A 19,342-nucleotide genomic window follows, 5' to 3' on the forward strand; every position below is an offset into this window, starting at 1 on the left:
CATCTCGTGGCCTATAAGACCTAACCCACGGCATCATTTTCCAAACATTTTTTTTTTTTGTACTTGTTTTGAAATCATTGTAAAATTGCATTTATTACTAGGTAATTCATTGTTTGTTTTTCATTGCATTGTTGTATCATTAATATATGTGTATTCAAATGGTGTAATCATGTTAGTGTTGGAAATGAAATAAATGAAACGAAACAAAAGCGACACTCTATCACATGATCACACCCATAAAGTGTAAAGTATACTCTATTCACAGTGCGAAACTGCACTTGGAGGCTGTTTTTAACACTTACACTGATGGTAATTGTTCTTCAAAGTATGCATGGCGTTTTCCCTATCATAGTTTTAGTTTTCGTGTGCAAAAAGACCTTAATATCACATGCCAATGATATTCAAGTTGTAAATAAAGCAAGCCTTTTGTCTTTTGTGGCGTATTCGTGAATTTTATTCAATTAAATTCAATTCCATCACTCGCTATTGACTCCGATAACCATGAATTAAAAGACGAAACGACGGCGCTACGCGCCAATGGTTTGAGGATAAAGAAAGATCAATCATAGTAATGTATTATAGGCCTTATTACTGCATATTTTGTATAAAGAAGGGGAAAATTTTTGTGTTTTGATGTGATGTGATAATCATGGCGTTGTAAATGTGATAATTCAAATGCAACTCCATGCTAACGGCATGATGATGCTGAAAATTTTTGACCTTTCATATTTCGAGATTTTGATTTGGATCATAATATGTTTGATTGATCCTATTGATATAAAAGAGCGACTGTTAGTTAGTTAATGTCACTTTATTGCTTATTAGAGCTTTCTTTCTTTGAATAAACTACTGAGAATAATTGAACAGTAGTGGTAACACTGAAACTATAATAGATCTGATCTGATTTTCCATCATATCCTTATCGTAGTATATATCGCAAGAGTTTTCCATTGGAGTGATCCTGTATATCTTGCCAGAAAATGTAAAAAGATATAATAAATGAGTATACATAAGATAAGCAACACAGTGTGAAATGATAATAAAACTAATATGTCGCTCTGGCGACTGGTTTACCTTAGCCTCATCACACGGTTCTTGCAATAGGTCTATAAGTACGTATTGACAATGTGATACAACAGTTTCACATAATTTGGCAAATATTGAAATGACATGTTTCTCACAAAGTGTGTTGGGTGTTTATACTTTCCTTCAACCATAGGTTTCATTTTCATGGCTGATTACATTTTATAAGAGAGCAAGTATTTGGGATTGCGAATATGTTCACTTGACCTTTGACCCTTGCTGTTAGCCCCGATGGTTCACAATTCTTCAAATAATCACTAACTAACTGTTATGATATTAGATGTTTCACTGAAGAAAAAAAAAATGGTTTAAAGGCTATCTCCAAAGTCTCGAGCAATATTATGTACATTATCAATGGTCATTCTCCTCCAATTCAGAACATTAATGCTGGTTTACCACAAAGCTCAGTTTAGGTCGCTAACTTTGTATACTGAGTATTTCACATTAAATGATCTCCTGTATTCAATACAATAACGACACCATGGTATGTTTTAAAACAAAAAACAAACAAACAAACAAAAAAGAGTAATGTATGCCAAAAGTTCTGGCATTTGTATGTAGTTCAATTGAACATTTCTATGAACACTTTAAAAGCTTATAAACCATCAGTATCATCTAATACTTCTATCTATGGATTTTGATTATGACATTGATGTGAATCATGAGTGATTCACACCAATCGAAGATTGAGGAGTATGAAGTAATGCAGCAACTTAAACATCTTGAAAATAACAAGGCTCCTTATGACATAATTTTAAACGAATTGTTAGAGAATATTTCTAATTCTCTTTTGATACTTGTTACCAAACTGCTTGATATAGTGCTTGTTACACGCATTATACCGTCAAGCTTGGTGGTAGGCTTGATGAAGAAATCCACCCCCAAAAAATAAATAAACATCAAACGAAAGAGAAAAATATTCCTTAAAGAATGGTACAAAAATTACAAAAATCGGCTAAGAAATAAGGAAGATATGACATTTCGAAATTTCACAATATTTTTAGAGAACAATTCTTAACCAGTCCTTGTTGTATTATGAATATTCAAATGAGCGAGTTGATAATGTTATACCCCCACAATTTTTTTCATGTGTGTTATATATGAAATTCGAGAAAAATTGTTATTTTCAGCTTATACATCAGGCAGAGGGCATGTTCGCATGCCAAGGTATATCAGAGTTAACATTTTGCTCTTTTTTATTTTGGGTATTTATAAGACAAGTTTTATATTTATACAGCTGCAATATAAGATTTTGTCATTTCTGTATATGAAATTAATAAAAGATTGTGAGAGCATGACATCTTCAACTTTGCTAATTTGAATATTCATAAGGACTTGTCAAAAAAAAAAGTTACATTTCAAAATGTTATATCTTCCTTGTTTCTTATCCGATTTTTGTCATTTCTATATCGTTCTGTAAGGAATATTTTTTCTTTCTTTTGAAATTTATTCATTCATGGGATGGATTTCCTTTTTAATTAAACCTTTATTCAAATGTAAAGACTCACCTGATTCTGCCGATAACTACAGGGGTATTACCTTTATAACTTGTATTGGAAAACTATATTCACTGCTATTAAAAAATAAACGCATTTTATATACTTCGTTCATCGGCTCTTGGTGAAGGGTAGGCCGGTTTTCGGGTAGGTAATATTTCACGATCGATCATATTTTCTCATTGCAAATTAATCGGCATTTACAAAAAAAAAAAACAGAAGAAAAGTTGCATTATGCTTTTATTAAAGATAGATAAAAGCATCTGATTTAGTTGATCGAAGTTCGCTTGGTATCAAATTAGTGAAACACGTGGGATTAAAGGAAAATTGTTGCGTGTAATAATCAAAATTTATATGACAATGCTTAATCTTGCATTTCATGGTCAGTGATGGTGGTAAGAAATCAGACTATTCTTCAAAACACCATAGAAGTGAGGCAGGGTGAAACTGTCTCTAAGTTTATTTGCGTTGTATCTGAATGATTTTGACTCATTCTTGCAAGAGAAATATATTTGTTTGAGCTCTCTATCTTTGTCAAACCACGATTGCTTATCACATGAGAAAGAAATTGATATGTGTATGAATCTATATTTACTCTTTTGTATATACGGTAACGTTACTATTGTACTTGCTGGAAGTGCGAACGATTGACAAAATGTTCTTAGTGCTCTTTCTGATTATTGCCAAATGTGGCACTGTGAATACCACGAAGACTGAGGTTGTCATTTTATTTCTTGAGGAAAAGTGAGAAACATTCCGAAGTTTTACTTTGCTAACGAACCTAAAAGTGTATGTGATGAGTACGTGTGTTTAGGAACAACTTTAAATTATAACAACAGCTTTAAAAATGTTTTGAATAAACAAGTAACTCAAGCCCAGCGCGATACACTCCGTGAGAAACAAAATTGTATTTTCCTTGTCTACTTGACTATCGATATTCAGCTCGAGTTGTTTGATCAATTGATATTGCCAATATATTGTACTGTTATACGGGTGTGAGATTTGGAGTTTCAAAAACGTAGTTCAAAATGAAATGTTTTATTTGAAGTTCTGTAAAGTGAAAAAAAAAAATAAATGCATGGTCTAAACAAAGGAACTCTCATGTAACGATTTACGGTGAACTATTATATAGAAAAAAAAACGGCTAACGAAAAAAATATCTATATCGCTATAGTCCAATGCTATAATGTTCTGGTATCGTCTCGTAAATGAGAAATCAGCTAAATTATCAAGCATCATTTTATAGCTTTGAATTTTTTCTCATTTTTGAAAGGGAAGATCAGATGGGTTGGATTCTCAAAGTAAAGAATATTCTCTCCAGCTTAGGCCTTTCTGACTTGTGGAATAGTCAAGGCAGCAACCTGACTTTATCCACTTTCAAATGTATATATATATATATATATACGCTATATAGATACAAAATCTGAAATTGAGTCATCATGAGCGGCACAGTGATGTTGAGTGAAAAAAATAGAAGTTTTATGCAGAAATTATGTGTTGAAAAGTACCTGATTCAACTTAATGAAAGCAATAGAAAATCTTTATCACATTTTCGTTGCCTCAATCATAAATTTCCAGTAGTATCTGCAAGGGCGTTACAGATACATTCACAGAATTGATCGTATATACACCTTTATGTACTCATTGTTCTAAAAATGATACTGGTGATGAATTCCATTATTCATTTTCATTTTAAGACGAAACGTAAAGCATTTCTCAGGAAGTATATAGTTTACAAATAATTTTAGACAAGATGGATTAAAGTTGGAGAACGGGAAAAGACAAGAGAAATACAACACGACAACACTTTCAAGTATATAGTCTTACATGATATTATGACTGTATTCTCTACAATACTTCATCACTAAACGACACAACTTTCCTGAACATACTTAACCCAAGCCCAGGTGAATGCAAAAACGTCCATCATGATTTCTACGAGAACTACGAGTTTTTTTTTTTTTTTAATTGGCTATTTTACATTCCTCATCTCTTTTATCTTTCTCCATATCTATACTTTTTTATTTTGCACAGATGGGAGAGTGTCCTTTCCTAGCATTAAAAATGATATACAATGAAGACAATCTATAACATTTATTCTGACATGGTATCCCCATTAAAAAAAAAAAAAAAAAGCTTTCATTTAAACAGGCAATTTCTCCAAATACTCGTGTACATGTGTAATGAATGAATACAGCGATAGAACACGAGGAAAATCTTGAAAAAACTTGAATTTTCAAAGTTTCGATATGATATGTACCGCCGTTGCTGGATGAAAAGACGGGTGCACGTCACGAGACCGACACCACGAGTCATACAGCCCACGAGTTATACAGCCCACGAGTCATAACATCCCATGAGTTCGACACTGAGCAAACAAGGCCCACGAGATCCGCATTGTATGACTGTGTTGAACTCCTTTAGGATGTTTTTACCTAACTATAATGTAGATCTCATGGGCTTTATTTGCCTAGTGTCGAACTCGTAGGCTGTATCATTATATACGACGGTCTTGTGGGATGACCCCGAGAAGACTCTAACTAACAACAACATGTATTGGTGACGTCACTGCAGAGCAACGATACTGAACACAAAGAAGAGCGAATTCCACAAAATTTCATTTTCTACCATAATGAAAAAGCAATCATACCTCTTAGAAAGCATACAGTGGGAATGATATCACCCTTAATGTATAATATCAACAACAAGACAAAGGAAAGTGTGCATTTCACAAAAAAAATCCAAATTCTGTGAAATTCTCTTTATACTCTCTACATCGTTGTTCTGCAGTAATGTCACAAGCTGTTGTAGCCTTCTCATTCAGCAGTAACGGCAATAAAACTTTAATTCATAACTTTTGAATGGATTATCTTTTCCTCAAGCTTTCACTGATATGTTATACTGACTAATAACGTTAATTTTATACATTCAACCAACACACGTTTACTTGGGGAAACTTCTCCTTAAAATAACATTTTAATCACCTCATGGCATAATCGTTTTATACTTACCTTTGAGCAATCTCGAAATTGATACTGACATGTTTCTACTTCTTGTCTTTCCTTATAAAACAGCACAAATAACCAGACTAAGCAATCTTAAATTGAAAATCAAAAGCTCTTGTTTCGTATAAATATACAACCCCTTGTAACAATGTCTTGAAACTCTCATTGTTTAAAGAAAGAACATTGCATTATTCAATCTTGCGAATATTTCTTTCAGTTCCCCCATGCAAGTTCTTGTTATTGATGTCTGTCCGTGATTTTGAAATTGAAATGTTTAATCCTTCTGATATTGTTCAACGAAAATTGGAAAAAATGTATTACAATCGTCTAGACTAAAAGCTCACACATATTTCTGCAGTCGTCTAATTATCAGTTTTATTTTAAGCTTCAAGTTTTCAATATCTGCATTAAAAAACACTTTGTACCCACTGGAGTGTAGTAACTGAGATATTTGATTAATTCATTCATTTTATTCATGACATAATCATTGCATCATAATATAGGCGACCGCCAATCAATATTATTAACCTAAAAAAGTACTCAAAAGTTACCATCCATTCTGGATATTTTTCACCATACAACAACCGTTTTATCCACATTATTCTCTGAGTCTTGATAAAAAAAAGTACTTCAAAATTCAGTCATCCAAAACAATAATCTTGACATACAATATTTTGCGGGGTTTTTTTATCTTTCTCTCCCCAGATGAAATGAAAGATATCTTTTCAATTTCTTATTGGAAAAGTAATAATGGGAAACTTTTATAAGAGACGAAATAATTAAATATCAAAACACAAACATTTTCAACGATTTAATTTTTCCAAGCATTATCAAATCTCGCTGCACCCTCAACAATCAGTCAAAGTTTTAATTTTACTCAGAAATCCTGATAATTCAAATCTTTTATTTTTAAATTACGTGAAAAATAAACACCTAAACTTCCTCCACTGCTACAAAATGTCCCAAATCAGCGGCAAACCCGACCTTTCACTTTTCCTCTCCCAACCACATAAGATTTGTCCTCTCTATCTTTCCTTCAATCCACTCCATTTCTCAAAATCTTGAAAACCGTCTTCATTTTATCAACATACTGAATCCATGCGTTCATCTGCATAACCGTGTAGCTCTACAGATAGCTCCATTGTACTTGGTAATAATTTGGAGGCAGCGGAGAGAATATAAATGCTGCCCTCAGCCATGCCTTCCTGAACACTAAGGGGCCGGAATGTCTTTGGCCTGTCATTCATGTGACGTCATAATGCCTGTGCGTGCGTACATGCAACGTGACATGAGAAGTGCGTCATGCGTCATGCAGCTACGTAACGTAGTATGGCCCATCCCACGCTGCCGTACCGGCGATACAACCGTAGAGTATGTGCATGCGTAGTGAACATACGAGTCTAGTTACTGAGTACACCGTACTGTAGATGTGTAACGTGTGCGGATCGGATTGCATAATCTCAATCGTATCGTGTGCGCGGATTTCGCCGGTACGACAACTTTGTCTAATAGGCAACCTAACTTTGTCTTTGATCATGAAAATTTGGAGTTCGGAGCATGTTTTTAAGTGAGTATACAGTAGATGTATGTCCATTATTTAACGATTGGTTTAGATGTAGATCTTTGTCGCGCCAAAATGTTCGTTTGTGCAGCATGCAGCAAGTTGATTTCCTAGCTCGAAGATCACCACATGCAAACTACAGTATGGTTGGGGCACCACCTATCGACAGGGCACCTTCCCATCGACACCCTGCGTATCATGGCTGTTTGCGTATAGAACAAAAAAGTACGCGCGGGATTAAGTGTCATTAGCTATAAAAACAATAAAAACGAAGAAACGAAAATCAAACTCAAACAAACCAAGCTAAAAATTACACATCCGATCAGTAACGACGCATGGCTGTGAAATTCACGTGTATTACCTATGGCCTGTGAAATTCACGTGTATACCTATGCTGTGAAATTCACGTGTATACCTATGGAGGAGAGGGGGTGTCGATCGCAAGGTTCCCTTTTTAGCTGCGCGAAGAAAACGGAACGCACGCACTAAAATTGCGCTATTTTAAAACGGAGATTCATAATCAACGAGACGGTCACGACATTCAAAACTGCAGTATTTATGGCATATTTGAGGTAAGAATTAGGCGGATTTGTATTATATTTTTAGAATAAACAAGCTACAGATCCTTAGGGTGTCGATACGTGGTACCCCCAACCCTACAACTACAAGCAGGGCCTACTAACTGAATGCACGAAACGTGTTGTGTAACAGAAGAAGGGAAGAAGTGCAGTGAAGCCGAACCCCGAAGACAATTCTCACTTCACTGTAACATTACATTTTGTTATTTACCTGCCATTGCCTTCTAGTCGAAATGGCTACATTGATTCTCTAAGATCACTCTGAATAAATCTAGATAAATCATGAACATTGTACGTCGTATGACCCGGCGCGCGTGACAGCACGAGTCAGTGTTAGCTGTGTCGAGCGAGCTGTCCCGTGTCATGGGTCACTGCTAGTGGCAGTATACAAATAATGAATGTTTATGAGTGCAATGGACAGAATATTTCATGAGGTGAAAGATGAAATGATCCATTCAACGAGGCGCAGCCGAGTTGAAAAGGTCAAACATTTCATCTTTCACCGAATGAAATATTCTGTCCATCGCACGAATGAAAAACATTTATTATTTGTTTTATATTTGTAACGCCTAAAATAGATTCTTCTCATTTGATGTTTTATTAATTTAGAAACAAAGAGAGAATCTAAGATTGCGAGAGTGTTCGCTGAGCGCTTTACGCTAGCGCGCTGTCGCATACACACACTGCAAACGCAAGCTTCTTGCTAGCGCGCTGTATCGTAGCATACTACACGCACTGCAAACGCAAGCGTTTTACACGCGTGTGCCGGCTCTCAGCGAGCGTGCAATGGACCAAATCGTATGGATCCAAAATTGCACGGATGATGATGTCATAGTGAAATGGGCAGAATGATCAACGTCAAACAACCAATCAAATGACAAGGATCTCTCCAGGCGTTATATAATGCATAATGATCCTTGCATGCAGTCACAGTTGATCTATTGCTCAAAAATTGAATGAAACTCTTATCCAGACGACAATAGCAAGGGCCAAGGCATGGCCTATGAATGAATATTGAGCTGCTGAGATGTATAGGCCCTATGTGTATCTATCGCCATCCACACTGTCACTGGTAGTAAATCCCTAACCAATGAATGGAGCTACTACTATTTCGGCCAATAGGGTAAGAGCACCAGTCACTCGGCCGCGGTCAGCTACCGGTATTCGGTCACTTATCACTTGTCACCAGCCAGTAAGTTCAACTGTCACAACACACGCAAATCACATCAATTCACATACTTGCACACTCATTCACAACAGGAAACTCCCGTAGCCCCCTCCAAAAATCCATCCAAAATCCCAAATTTTACCGTCAAAAGTGCAGAATCGCCGCTACTTTCCAAAAGTGCGCGCTGATAAGGCCCAGTTGTAAGAGTACGGGTCGCCAAAAAAGTGCTTAAAATCGAGAAATAGGCCGTTCTATCAAGGGAATTTTTGCTTAACGCAAGCTTGGAGTGTGATGGTATCCTCAAAAATGGAAAAGAAAAACAAAAATTTCCGTACGTGCCGATACAGTGTCTGAGTCTCAACGTACAAGGGTTGAATGCGAGTGCTAAGTCCCCAGTATTCGGTCACCAACAGGCGCCGCAATGTCCCCGATGCAATTTTGCGCCAACAAGGTAGCACCCGCGCGTTTTTCAGCTGCCTTGAACACACATTGACTTTGAATGCGCATATCGCGTGACCGAATGCTGGGGAATTTTCAAGGTGATATATTTTGCGATTTTGTGAAAATCTGTGTGATATTTAACAAAATGAAAATTGAGATTAAAGAAATTTGATATATTTCACATACATTGCTGTAATAGTGTAGATATGATGTATGTATACTATTTTAGTTTGAAAAATATTGCAAAAAGCTTAAGTGACCGAATACTTGGGATGTTACCCTACCGAATATTAAAATATAGGCTCTACATTTGCTACACGTTTTACTTTCAGGACTGATAGGAGTCTAGTCTTATTACCTTATCTATCCAATAGAAAAATCTGACTGTTTGGAGGAGTTCTATTATCTTATCATTTTTTATTGTTATTTTTTATATGGCTCCTCTAAGGATGGTGGGATACTGTGAAACTAGGCATAATCTCTGCAGAACATATCATCCCTGCCCTGACATTAGTGACAACAAGATACAGACTAATCTTGCGGTCAATATATTAGCCCCTTGGTAGAACAGTATACAATCAACTGCTCATGAGGATGATGGTGGAAATTATCATTCCCAAGGTGCTTTTCATACCGACCCTTCTATCACCTCGAGGCATTAGCCGAGGGGTGATGGAAGGGTCGGTATGAAAAGCACCGAGGGAGTGATAATTTCCACCACCATCCGAATACAGAGCATTTAATATTTGTTTTAAATACCTCATCGTTTAAGACTTATAAACCAAGATCTAGGGCTATGCAAATACGAAGTAAATTCTAACTGTTAGGCCTAACGTTAGCCCTAAAATCAGGCCACAGCCTGCGCTCGCTTGCATGGTTTTTGTGCATTTCGTAGACTATAGACCCAGTACGCACGGTACTCACAGTAAGTCACACGGCCTTTGGCGAGCTCCTGCATAAAATCTTGGCAGACGATTACAGTATACATCCAGCTTCCTGTCGCTTGTATTTTAATTCGATATTTCCAACATGCTGAGATTTGTCTCTGCTTAACTACAATTGTAGCTTCGGGATCCTAAGAAATCCTAAAGACAAAGTGTACGATCTTTGATTCTGCTCACTTAAAATCATGGAGTCCTGAGCGCTCAATCACCATGCCATGTTGAAACATGCCTGCTGTGCGCCAGCAGTGCGATGATTATAATTGTGCATGTGTTGTATTGTACGATGCGCGTAGTGAGCGTCCTTGGAGGGGTTGCGGACACCGCGCGCGAAGTCTAGTGTACTTGTAATGTGTACAAAAGTCGCGGAGGGTTTACGAATTCTATCACGAGGGTTTTGACTTTCTATCACTTGCATGAAAACCCTAAGGCAAGATAGACGGGACTACACCTTGTCATGTGATATACTTTTGACCAATCAGTGATATGAATCTCACTTATGAGGTACAGCTGTATGTAATAGTAACTGTTAGTAGATACAGCGCTGTATAAACCATGACATGAGTGGATTCTCTGTCACACTGAGTGTTGAGGGGTTTTGTGTAGGATTTATGGTCATATAAAACATTTGCAATAAATCCTAAAATATATGGAGATATCACTATTTTTCTCAATAAACCATAACTGTAGATGGTTTATTCTAAAAACAATTTTATTATAACTATCTGCCAATGATAAATAATGCTGTTGAGTGCATGTCATGTGATAACAAATGTAGGCTGTCTGTCTGACTGCAAGTATTAATGTAGAATCAATTGTCTACATTGTTCTTTTTTTGTGTTTGAAATAAGATGACATGGCAAATCATGCAGAGGCTCCAACACCAAGCACCTTCTGATCGGGAGATTCTCCCGCCTGAAACCCCTAGCAAACGGGAGACTCCAACTTGGCTCGCGCACATCACGAGCGCAAAGCACGAAGTTGCTTGCGACCAGGGTTCTAAAGTGGAAGCTCTAGGGTTCGAGATGCTCTCTCGTGCTATATAAGGCTTATTTTTTGACATACGATGACACTAAGTAAGAAATCATTTCAAGCGGGAGACACAGAGCCAGGGCAGGAGAAATTAAATCTCAAGCGAGAGAACTGGAGATTTTGCAAAAATGGGCTTTTGGCGGGAGATATCGCGTCGAAAGCAGGAGAGTTGGAGTCTCTGAATCATGGTTTATGTCACCACCCAGTCAGGCATAATGTACAACAGTACATCTTCACTGTGTGCAAACTTAAAGCTTACAGTTTAAATGAAGGTGGAAAATTGTCATCAGCAGTGACAAAAAATGAAAGTATGATTCACAGTGGTCATTGCAGTGCTGCTATTGTATTCGTAAAACTGCTTTCACTACTCTGTACACTGGTTGCAAAGCTAGGAGGTTTGATTTAAGTGCATGTTATGTAATGGGCTGGCTGTCTTTTTGGAAATGAATGTAGAACTAATTGTTTTCAAGATTTTTCTTTTTCTTGTGAAACAAGATAGATAACATGGGCCAGATATGTGATCACTCACTCACCTGCATGTACATAATGTACATCCTCTCTACAATGTATCTATGCAAAGCCTATGAAGGTGGGAAGTTGTCACCAACAGTGATTAAATGAATGGTGATGAATGGAGTAGGAAGTGAGTGGTGACAGAAACCATGATAATGCCATGACATGCTGTATAACTGTATGGCTGAAATTTGTGGTGGGTGTCATGTACCGGTACAGTACAAACGTTTGTCTGTAGTTGCTCACCACAACGGAGCACTATTGCTATTGCATACAAAACATGAATATATTTGTGTGATCTGTGATAATTTCAGCACAGTCATGTGGAGAAGGAAAGTACAGGTGTACAATGTACATTCAGTAATATTGGTTTTGATTTTAGTGCTTACAAGTTTCCTGATATGACAGTGTACAGCCAATTAATCGAGCTGTCTGAGTGCTTCAGAGCTCCAATGGGCATGATTCTGATTGGCAAGCTATCAGTGTATTGTATGTTGGAGATTACTGTATGGAGGATCCAAGAATGTAATTTTTTTAATCATTCTGCAGTTTTTGCCCAACTGTCAAAGCAAAGACCGTAAGTTTTACACATGCCCTGAAGTATAATGTCTTATTTTGACAGATATTCCACCAATTATGTTTTATTGTTACTTTGCTTAATAGCCATAAGTTGTAGGCCTATTCAAGATTGGGATTATTTTGATCAATGTCTTAATGATTGTGAATGTTGTGCTGTTACTGTGTAGTGATTAACAAATTTGCAATTTCTTCTTCTATTTTTCTTTTCTTAAGCCATCCCTGGGAGACAGTCACCCAGGCTGCATGGAGGAAGTACCCCAATCCCATGAACCCCAGCGTGGTCGGGATCGATGTGGTCGACAGGAAGGTCGACTCCAGGGGGCGCCTCCACAGTAGAAGACTGCTGAGCACAGAATGGGGTCTACCAGGTTGGGTCAGATCGGTGAGTATTCCACAAAGGTAGACCATTGCAGACTTGACTTGACATAATTTTGTTCCCGCTGTTGAGTGAAGTTTTTTAGCTAATGCTTAACTCCATTTCACTGGAACCTTTGGTTGAGTTTGATATTACAAAGTCAAGCATGTATAGAGTGCCTGATTGTGAGGTCATAGCCATTCATCGACATGAAACTGGTTCTAAAAATCCTCATGTAACCCAAATATCTGTGAACCAGGGAGGTGTTAAACCCCAGTCACATAGACATGCTGGATCACCCTGATCCGGGGTGATCAGGGGAAAGATCCGTGTTGACGCCTTGGGCATCCTTGGACATCTGGGAGGTCAACATGGCAACTTTTGGAGGTCAATAACATCCGGCCTCATCCGGGGACTGCCATGTTGGCAGAGCAATCCGGGATGGTCCATGTAGCTGCCATGTTGATCCGTGTAGATGCTGTGTTGGTCCGTGTAGACGCCGCGCTCTTCCAACCTTATCCGTGTAGCTGCAGCATTGATACCGAGTGTACAGTCATATCAACGCTTGTCGACGCTCCATCGAGGTAGAAACTATCCCGGAACTTTGTGGATTATCGTGTAGATCCTGGAGGATCCGTGTTTATATATTACTGGGGCCGTAGAGAAAGGAGAATCTCTCTTTTGTACCCATGCTCTGTGCCGAAAAGTTATGCACTCTATCGAAGAAAAGACAGCAGTGCACTTCAGTTTTTTAGGATTCATCATTCCTGAAATACAACATACCTCACCAGCAGCAATTTGCCGCCGCCTTCAATATTTTTGGTAGCCATGGTTAGTATGCAAAGAGTATAGGATACACAAAGAAAAGTAGTAAAAATTGTACCTCTTTAACTGTGTAATGCTACTAAACGCACAAAAATATGCATAAGCGAGTTAATCAATTCTAACGATTTAGTATTCATGTGCGAAACCTGGCAAACAGTATTATGCACAAATGTGTGCAAGATGGCTTATCATGCATGAACTTTTTTGAGATACTAATACTCATTTTTTTCAGTCTGGGGGTATTAATACAATGAGATTTTGTTTAAAAGGGGAAAAATAAAGAAAAAAAAACTCTTGGCAGTTTTTCAGTACAAAATTACTAGCAAGTTCTGTACAGGATTTCAACATTTCCTCTGAAATACAGCATTGAATAATTGTTAAAATGGGAACCTCTTCTTTGCTCTCCATATTCTAACAGTGTTGAAGCCTGCTTAGAGCATCGAATCTCGAAGCCAGTGAAATGCTAAGTTTTCTGTTGTCACACTATTCAATCTACAGTGTATGCATAAACTTGCACAAATTGAGAAGAGATTCTATTCCTTGTCTTACACCTCCCTGCTGTGTACACAGTGGTAGTCTACCATGCTTGAACCCGGTTCCATCCCACTTCCCAAAGCCTTGTGTAAGAACATTTTGTGTGGAACCAGCACTAAGTTATAACAATAGACTGTAAAATCATCTCTTTTGTACTCCGTTGTTATTATCAGTGAATACTACAGTAGAAAAAACAAAACAAAGAAAAGGCAAACTGTATTGATGCACTTTGTGCATCATGTTTTGACAAAATCACGTTTTTATAAGTGTGCCAGTCTACCTTGAATACGAAGTACATGTAGTTCTGAAAAGAAAGGCATGATGTTAGCACGGCAGCTATGAAAATGACAGAATAGAAAACTGTGCAGAATAGTGAATGACAGCGAGAGGTATTGCCAGAACAGTCTGAATACCAGTTTAACACTTCTATACCATCTTCCTTAAACTCACTGAAATTCCCGCCACCTCTTGCCATACTCTGTACCGCCCACGACTGATGCATTATTTCTTTTTGCACTACCCTCACAATCCCTCCCTCTGATACTTTGTACTCTGTAAGTACTACCCTCGTCTCTTACATTGTTTCTCTTTGTGCTACTTTCCCCGATGTCAACTCATCCCATTGCTCTGTTCTACCCTCTTCTGTCAAGTCATTTCCTCTATCTCCTACCACCCAGCACCCAATCTTGTTTTCAGAACTGTAACAGTGTACTGCGTACATGAGACTCAAACTTGAAATATAGACCTGTAATTCTGAGTGATTTTTTTAATGCTTGATTTCTATTTCGACCTCAGTTGGGGGGTGTCGCATATGCTCAACAGTACCGGCAGTTTATTCATTCACTTATTCACTTCACGATTATTTATTTATTTATTGATTCCTAAATCGCAATAACCCTTTTGAAGGACTGTGGAGTGTCACATTGTTACGCATAAATCAGTTTGTCTACCTTGCATTGAGTGAGACAGGAGTAAAGTGATGCCAGTGAAGCAGGCAATATACCCCAGAGCATGGGAACATGGAATGGATTATAAGTAATGATGAAGAAGTCAAATTCCCCTCCCCATAATCTATCATTAAAATATTCTTCTTCTTTTTTAATGGCAGCTGATAGGTCTGCAGCCCACATGCTATGGGTCGGAGTACTCTATAGTGGATCCCAAGGAAAAAACCTTCACAGCACAGACGGCCAATGTGAGTATTAATGGCTTGATGTCCGAGTTACAGATTGTGTAATGTTCCAGCAATAACAGTTAGAAGTAATATCAACTCAATAGTGGGGAGGATTTGTTTGTTTGTTTGTTTGTCTGCAGGTGTTAGTATGTATGCCTGACAATGCTCATTATGGTCTTTCTTCGTTCTAAACCTTCATTCATTTCGGTAGTTTGTGATGCAGATGTTCTTTGCCATACTCGTGCTGGTTGCATCTGCCCAGAAAATATATCAACCATAATTGAACCCTTGTGATGCTATTAACTTATCAAAGAGAGATTTTTCACTTACATGTAAAAGTGCACTTACAGATGGAATACAAACTACAGTACCAAGTACCTTGTCGGGATATTTATCTACTTCTGTGTAGTAACGCACTAAAAGTTTCAATGGGCTTGATAAGAAAATGAGAATGGTCATGCTTTCTGTTGTGATTGCTCAATTCTTTCCATCTTTATTACAGATGGCTCTTTATCATCTCAGTAGCTTACGCACTGTGTTGTCTTCTCAACAAAATATGTCTGCCCAGATCAAACTTGCAATTCTGGTGGCTACACAAGTGCAGTTGTGTCATGAGTTAGTAAAAGAGTTACCAGAGCATTCAGTAATATGTGTAAGACATGTTTACTGGAAAAGTGATCCCATCTTCATTATCTGATCTATTACAGATATCTCTTCAGAATTATGTCACCATTCATGAACGTCTTGTGTATAAGCCTCATCCTACAAACAAGGATGCGTAAGTATTATTTTGATGATGTCAGCACCACTTTGAAAAGAAAGTCATGATGCTGGTATAATATCATATTAAAATGGAAATTAGTCATATCAAGAGCCACAAAGCCCCGAAGATCTTTCACTGAAATCGTGACACTTGAAAGAAGTATCCCTAAGTAATGACCAGCTTGAAAAAATGCCTGGTGTTTCTTCAAAATACAGAATACAGAATGAGAGATAAAGGTAAAAACAATGTTATACCCACCAACTTCCAGTGGTGATATGTAATAGATATGACTAGAATTTCATTAGCAACAGTCTTTAAGTAGGCTGACAAGAGATTCCATGTAACATTTATGATATCTCTTGTGTGAACCTTATCCACAAAACGGTGTGTTGGTACATTTGCAAAATGCACTTTCAACACTGAGTTGAACATTTTCTTCCTTTCATCATACACGTTGTACTGTATTTTGTGTATTTTGTCAGTAATTGAAAATAAATTATTGAAAAAGTATGAAGTCTTAAATTCTGGAATTCAAGAGGGGGGGGGGGGGGCGGGGGGCATTACCTAGTAAGAAAGCTGTACACTCTCTTTCAAATATTAGCATAGTCTGTCTGGCATGGCTTGAATACAAAGACACATGTTGACAACCTTGCAAAATATACTTCAGCATAGCAGTCCGGGTTAAGAAAGACCTCCAACACATGGAATTATTTTGCAAAAGTTATATGGACTTAATGTGCAGTTAAGTTATTTGTGGAGCTAGGACATTAGGTTCACTCTCTGTAATCAAAATATGGAACTATTCTGTCTGTTTTACTGTGTATAGTTTGATATCAAGTCTTTGCCGGAATGATTTCATGAAAGAAATCAGCATAAACATTAAAAAAAAATATCAAGTGATTAAGTTTCTGCATTGTTTTGTGTTCCTCGATGTAACTGCATTGATAATCACTAATTATCCGTTGATTGTTTTGTTTTGTTTTGTTTTTTTCTTTTCCATAATGGGTTGTAGTGTCTTTGGCCTTCTATTTCTTGTGTATATATTCTTGCCATTGATATAATTGCTTTGAACAATTTAGATGTGACAATTCCCCACAAACTCTTCAGTGGGTATTACGAAGATGCTGTTGTTTCTTGATTGCTGGGTGCATTTTGGCTCATTTCTAGCTTTTGGCATATGGAGATCAGAGGTATTATCTCTTTCTTTTTCTTTTCACAGAACTGTACTTACTCAGGAAGCCATAGTGACAGTGAAGGGACTGAGTTTGGGCAGCCATCTTGAAAAGATGGTCACAAACACCATCTCCTCAAAAGCTGGAGCGGTAAGTTACGCCCCTTCTCAGTCTAAATGTACCATTTTTCTATTATACATATATACATATGAAAACCCAGGTATACTTCAACTTGTGTTTTCATTGTAATGAGAGTATATCTCAAAAGAGTCATAAGCAACATTAATATATTTATGATGTTAACTCTGTTGTGTGCAAAGAGTCATAATCTGGATTAGAGTTCATTGACAAATCATCAGTCTTGTGTCTCATAAAGCTGTTTGTAAAGTTACAAACAACTAACGAGCGACTGGTGATCAGTTGTGATGTGCTATACTTACCAGAATTTCAATAATTCAGCACAAGAATTGATCCCCAGTCCCTCGTAAGTCATTTGTAACTTTACGAACAGCTTTATGAAACAGGGCCCATGTAGAGTTTAATAGCCTTTTTCAACAGCCCTCATGCTGTTGTTAACACTGACAGTCATGAGCAAAATGCTCGAGAGCCAGAACTGAGAGATTGTGATCATTATCAATCACTGGAAGGAAGCCTTAACCGCACAACACTCTGATTAATTCAGTTAGTAACTTTGACCAATGAAATTGCTCAATTTGCCTTCTGGCTGCAGTGCAGAATGTTTATGCGGGACTGAGGAGCTGCTGCAGACAGCACTCTGTTGATTTGTTGTGATTTTTTTTTTGCTATGAGGAGGCGACAAAACCTTGTATCTGAAAACTGTCATGTGTTCAGAAGACATCTGACAATTAATTTTTTTTTAAATGATTTTTAAGATGCAATGTTTTGACACCCCAGCGACATTTTGCTATCAAATGCTGTTATCAAAATTTGTTGGTAGTTCAAAAGGCGTATATATTTAAACAAATGCAGATCCCCAGAAAACCTCTTGATGGCTTTTAGCTCTCATGTAGCAGCCCTCTACTTGTGTCTCTTGCAGTCAGTACAGTCAAAGCTACTGTAAAATGAGGAATTTTCGCGTGCATTTTAATTTCGCGAATTTCGCGAGCGCCAATATTCGCGAAATTAAAATGTACGCGAAAGTTCTTGTCTACACTATATGCATTGAATGCCAGTGGCAGTTCGCAAAAATTTCATGCCGCAAAAAAGGCCGTCAGCTCTAATTCGCGAAAAAATTCATACCGCGAATATATCATGTTTTACAGTATTTTGTAGTTGTCAAACAAGCTTCCTTATTGCACCAATCTCATCCTGCCTTTATGTGCCCCGTGGCATGCTGTTTGCCATTTTTGTTGTTGCAATTCTGAAACTCTTCCCCCTACCTACACCATGATGAACCCAAGAGTAACATAATCTTTGTGGGCTGGTGGTGGTGGTGGAGGGGGGGGGGGGGATGATGATCATGCTTTCGGTGTAAGAACTAAAACATACCACTACTTGTAGTCATATTGTAGGCAAGTTATATTTTTTCTGTCTTGTTTTGTTTGTGTTCGTGAACAGGGCCGTGAAGCAATGGAGTGGGTGATAGAGAAGATTAACAAGGAAATGAGCGAGCTGGCCTCAACAGCGAAAAAAGGTATCGAGGACTTAACAAGCGGCATCGACACAATCGACTTCGATTGACGCAGGCTTCGCTTATGTATATGTAGTAATGTGTTGTAGATGCTGAGATATCGCAAGTCCAAAGAAAGTGAGCTCGGAAAGGGCAGACCCATTGGTTTTCACTGTCAAACTGTGACAAATCATATATGGACACCCCGAAACTTGGTTTCGACCAAAGGAAGTCAGACACTAAGGGACATTGAAACAAACTGTACGTTTGTTTCAGAGGAATTTTGTGTGAAGTGCTTGAATGGATATGGATATGGATATGTGAATATCGTCCAGAGCTGGTCTCTGTGGATTTTGATGGTGTCTTTTGCTAATTGTATTATTTTATTCGGTTGATATGAAATCATGCTTGGTTTTGAAAATCTTAATTTAAGGTTTGGACAAGTAGCTCTCTTGCAATGTTCAGTACACTGAGTGATTAGAAAGGAAAAGG

General features: G+C 37.7%; 1 protein-coding gene across 1 annotated transcript; it reads left to right on the forward strand.

Annotated features, from left to right (window-relative positions):
* The first annotated feature begins 7,091 nt into the window (after positions 1–7,091).
* Positions 7,092–18,921, forward strand: LOC139722669 (PRELI domain containing protein 3A-like). Its single transcript, XM_071633962.1, has 6 exons — positions 7,092–7,151; positions 12,611–12,779; positions 15,220–15,306; positions 15,993–16,063; positions 17,268–17,370; positions 18,799–18,921. The coding sequence occupies exons 1-6, from the start codon at positions 7,120–7,122 to the stop codon at positions 18,919–18,921; spliced, it is 585 nt and encodes a 194-aa protein (XP_071490063.1). The 5' UTR covers positions 7,092–7,119.
* Positions 18,922–19,342: the final 421 nt, after the last annotated feature.

The sequence above is a fragment of the Diadema antillarum genome, unplaced genomic scaffold (assembly GCF_040938485.1).
Source record: "Diadema antillarum isolate AM-2024a unplaced genomic scaffold, OU_Dant_1.0 scf00000169, whole genome shotgun sequence".
Taxonomy (NCBI): domain Eukaryota; kingdom Metazoa; phylum Echinodermata; class Echinoidea; order Diadematoida; family Diadematidae; genus Diadema; species Diadema antillarum.

What these genes read in the sequence shown, in the direction of transcription:
- LOC139722669 (XM_071633962.1), top strand. Translation starts at nt 7,120, where the DNA reads ATGAAAATTTGGAGTTCGGAGCATGTTTTTAA. An exon ending in TCACAGCACAGACGGCCAAT is followed by an intron (nt 15,307 to 15,992) that starts GTGAGTATTAAT and finishes GATCTATTACAG; the next exon opens with ATATCTCTTCAGAATTATGT. An exon ending in CATCCTACAAACAAGGATGC is followed by an intron (nt 16,064 to 17,267) that starts GTAAGTATTATT and finishes TTCTTTTCACAG; the next exon opens with AACTGTACTTACTCAGGAAG.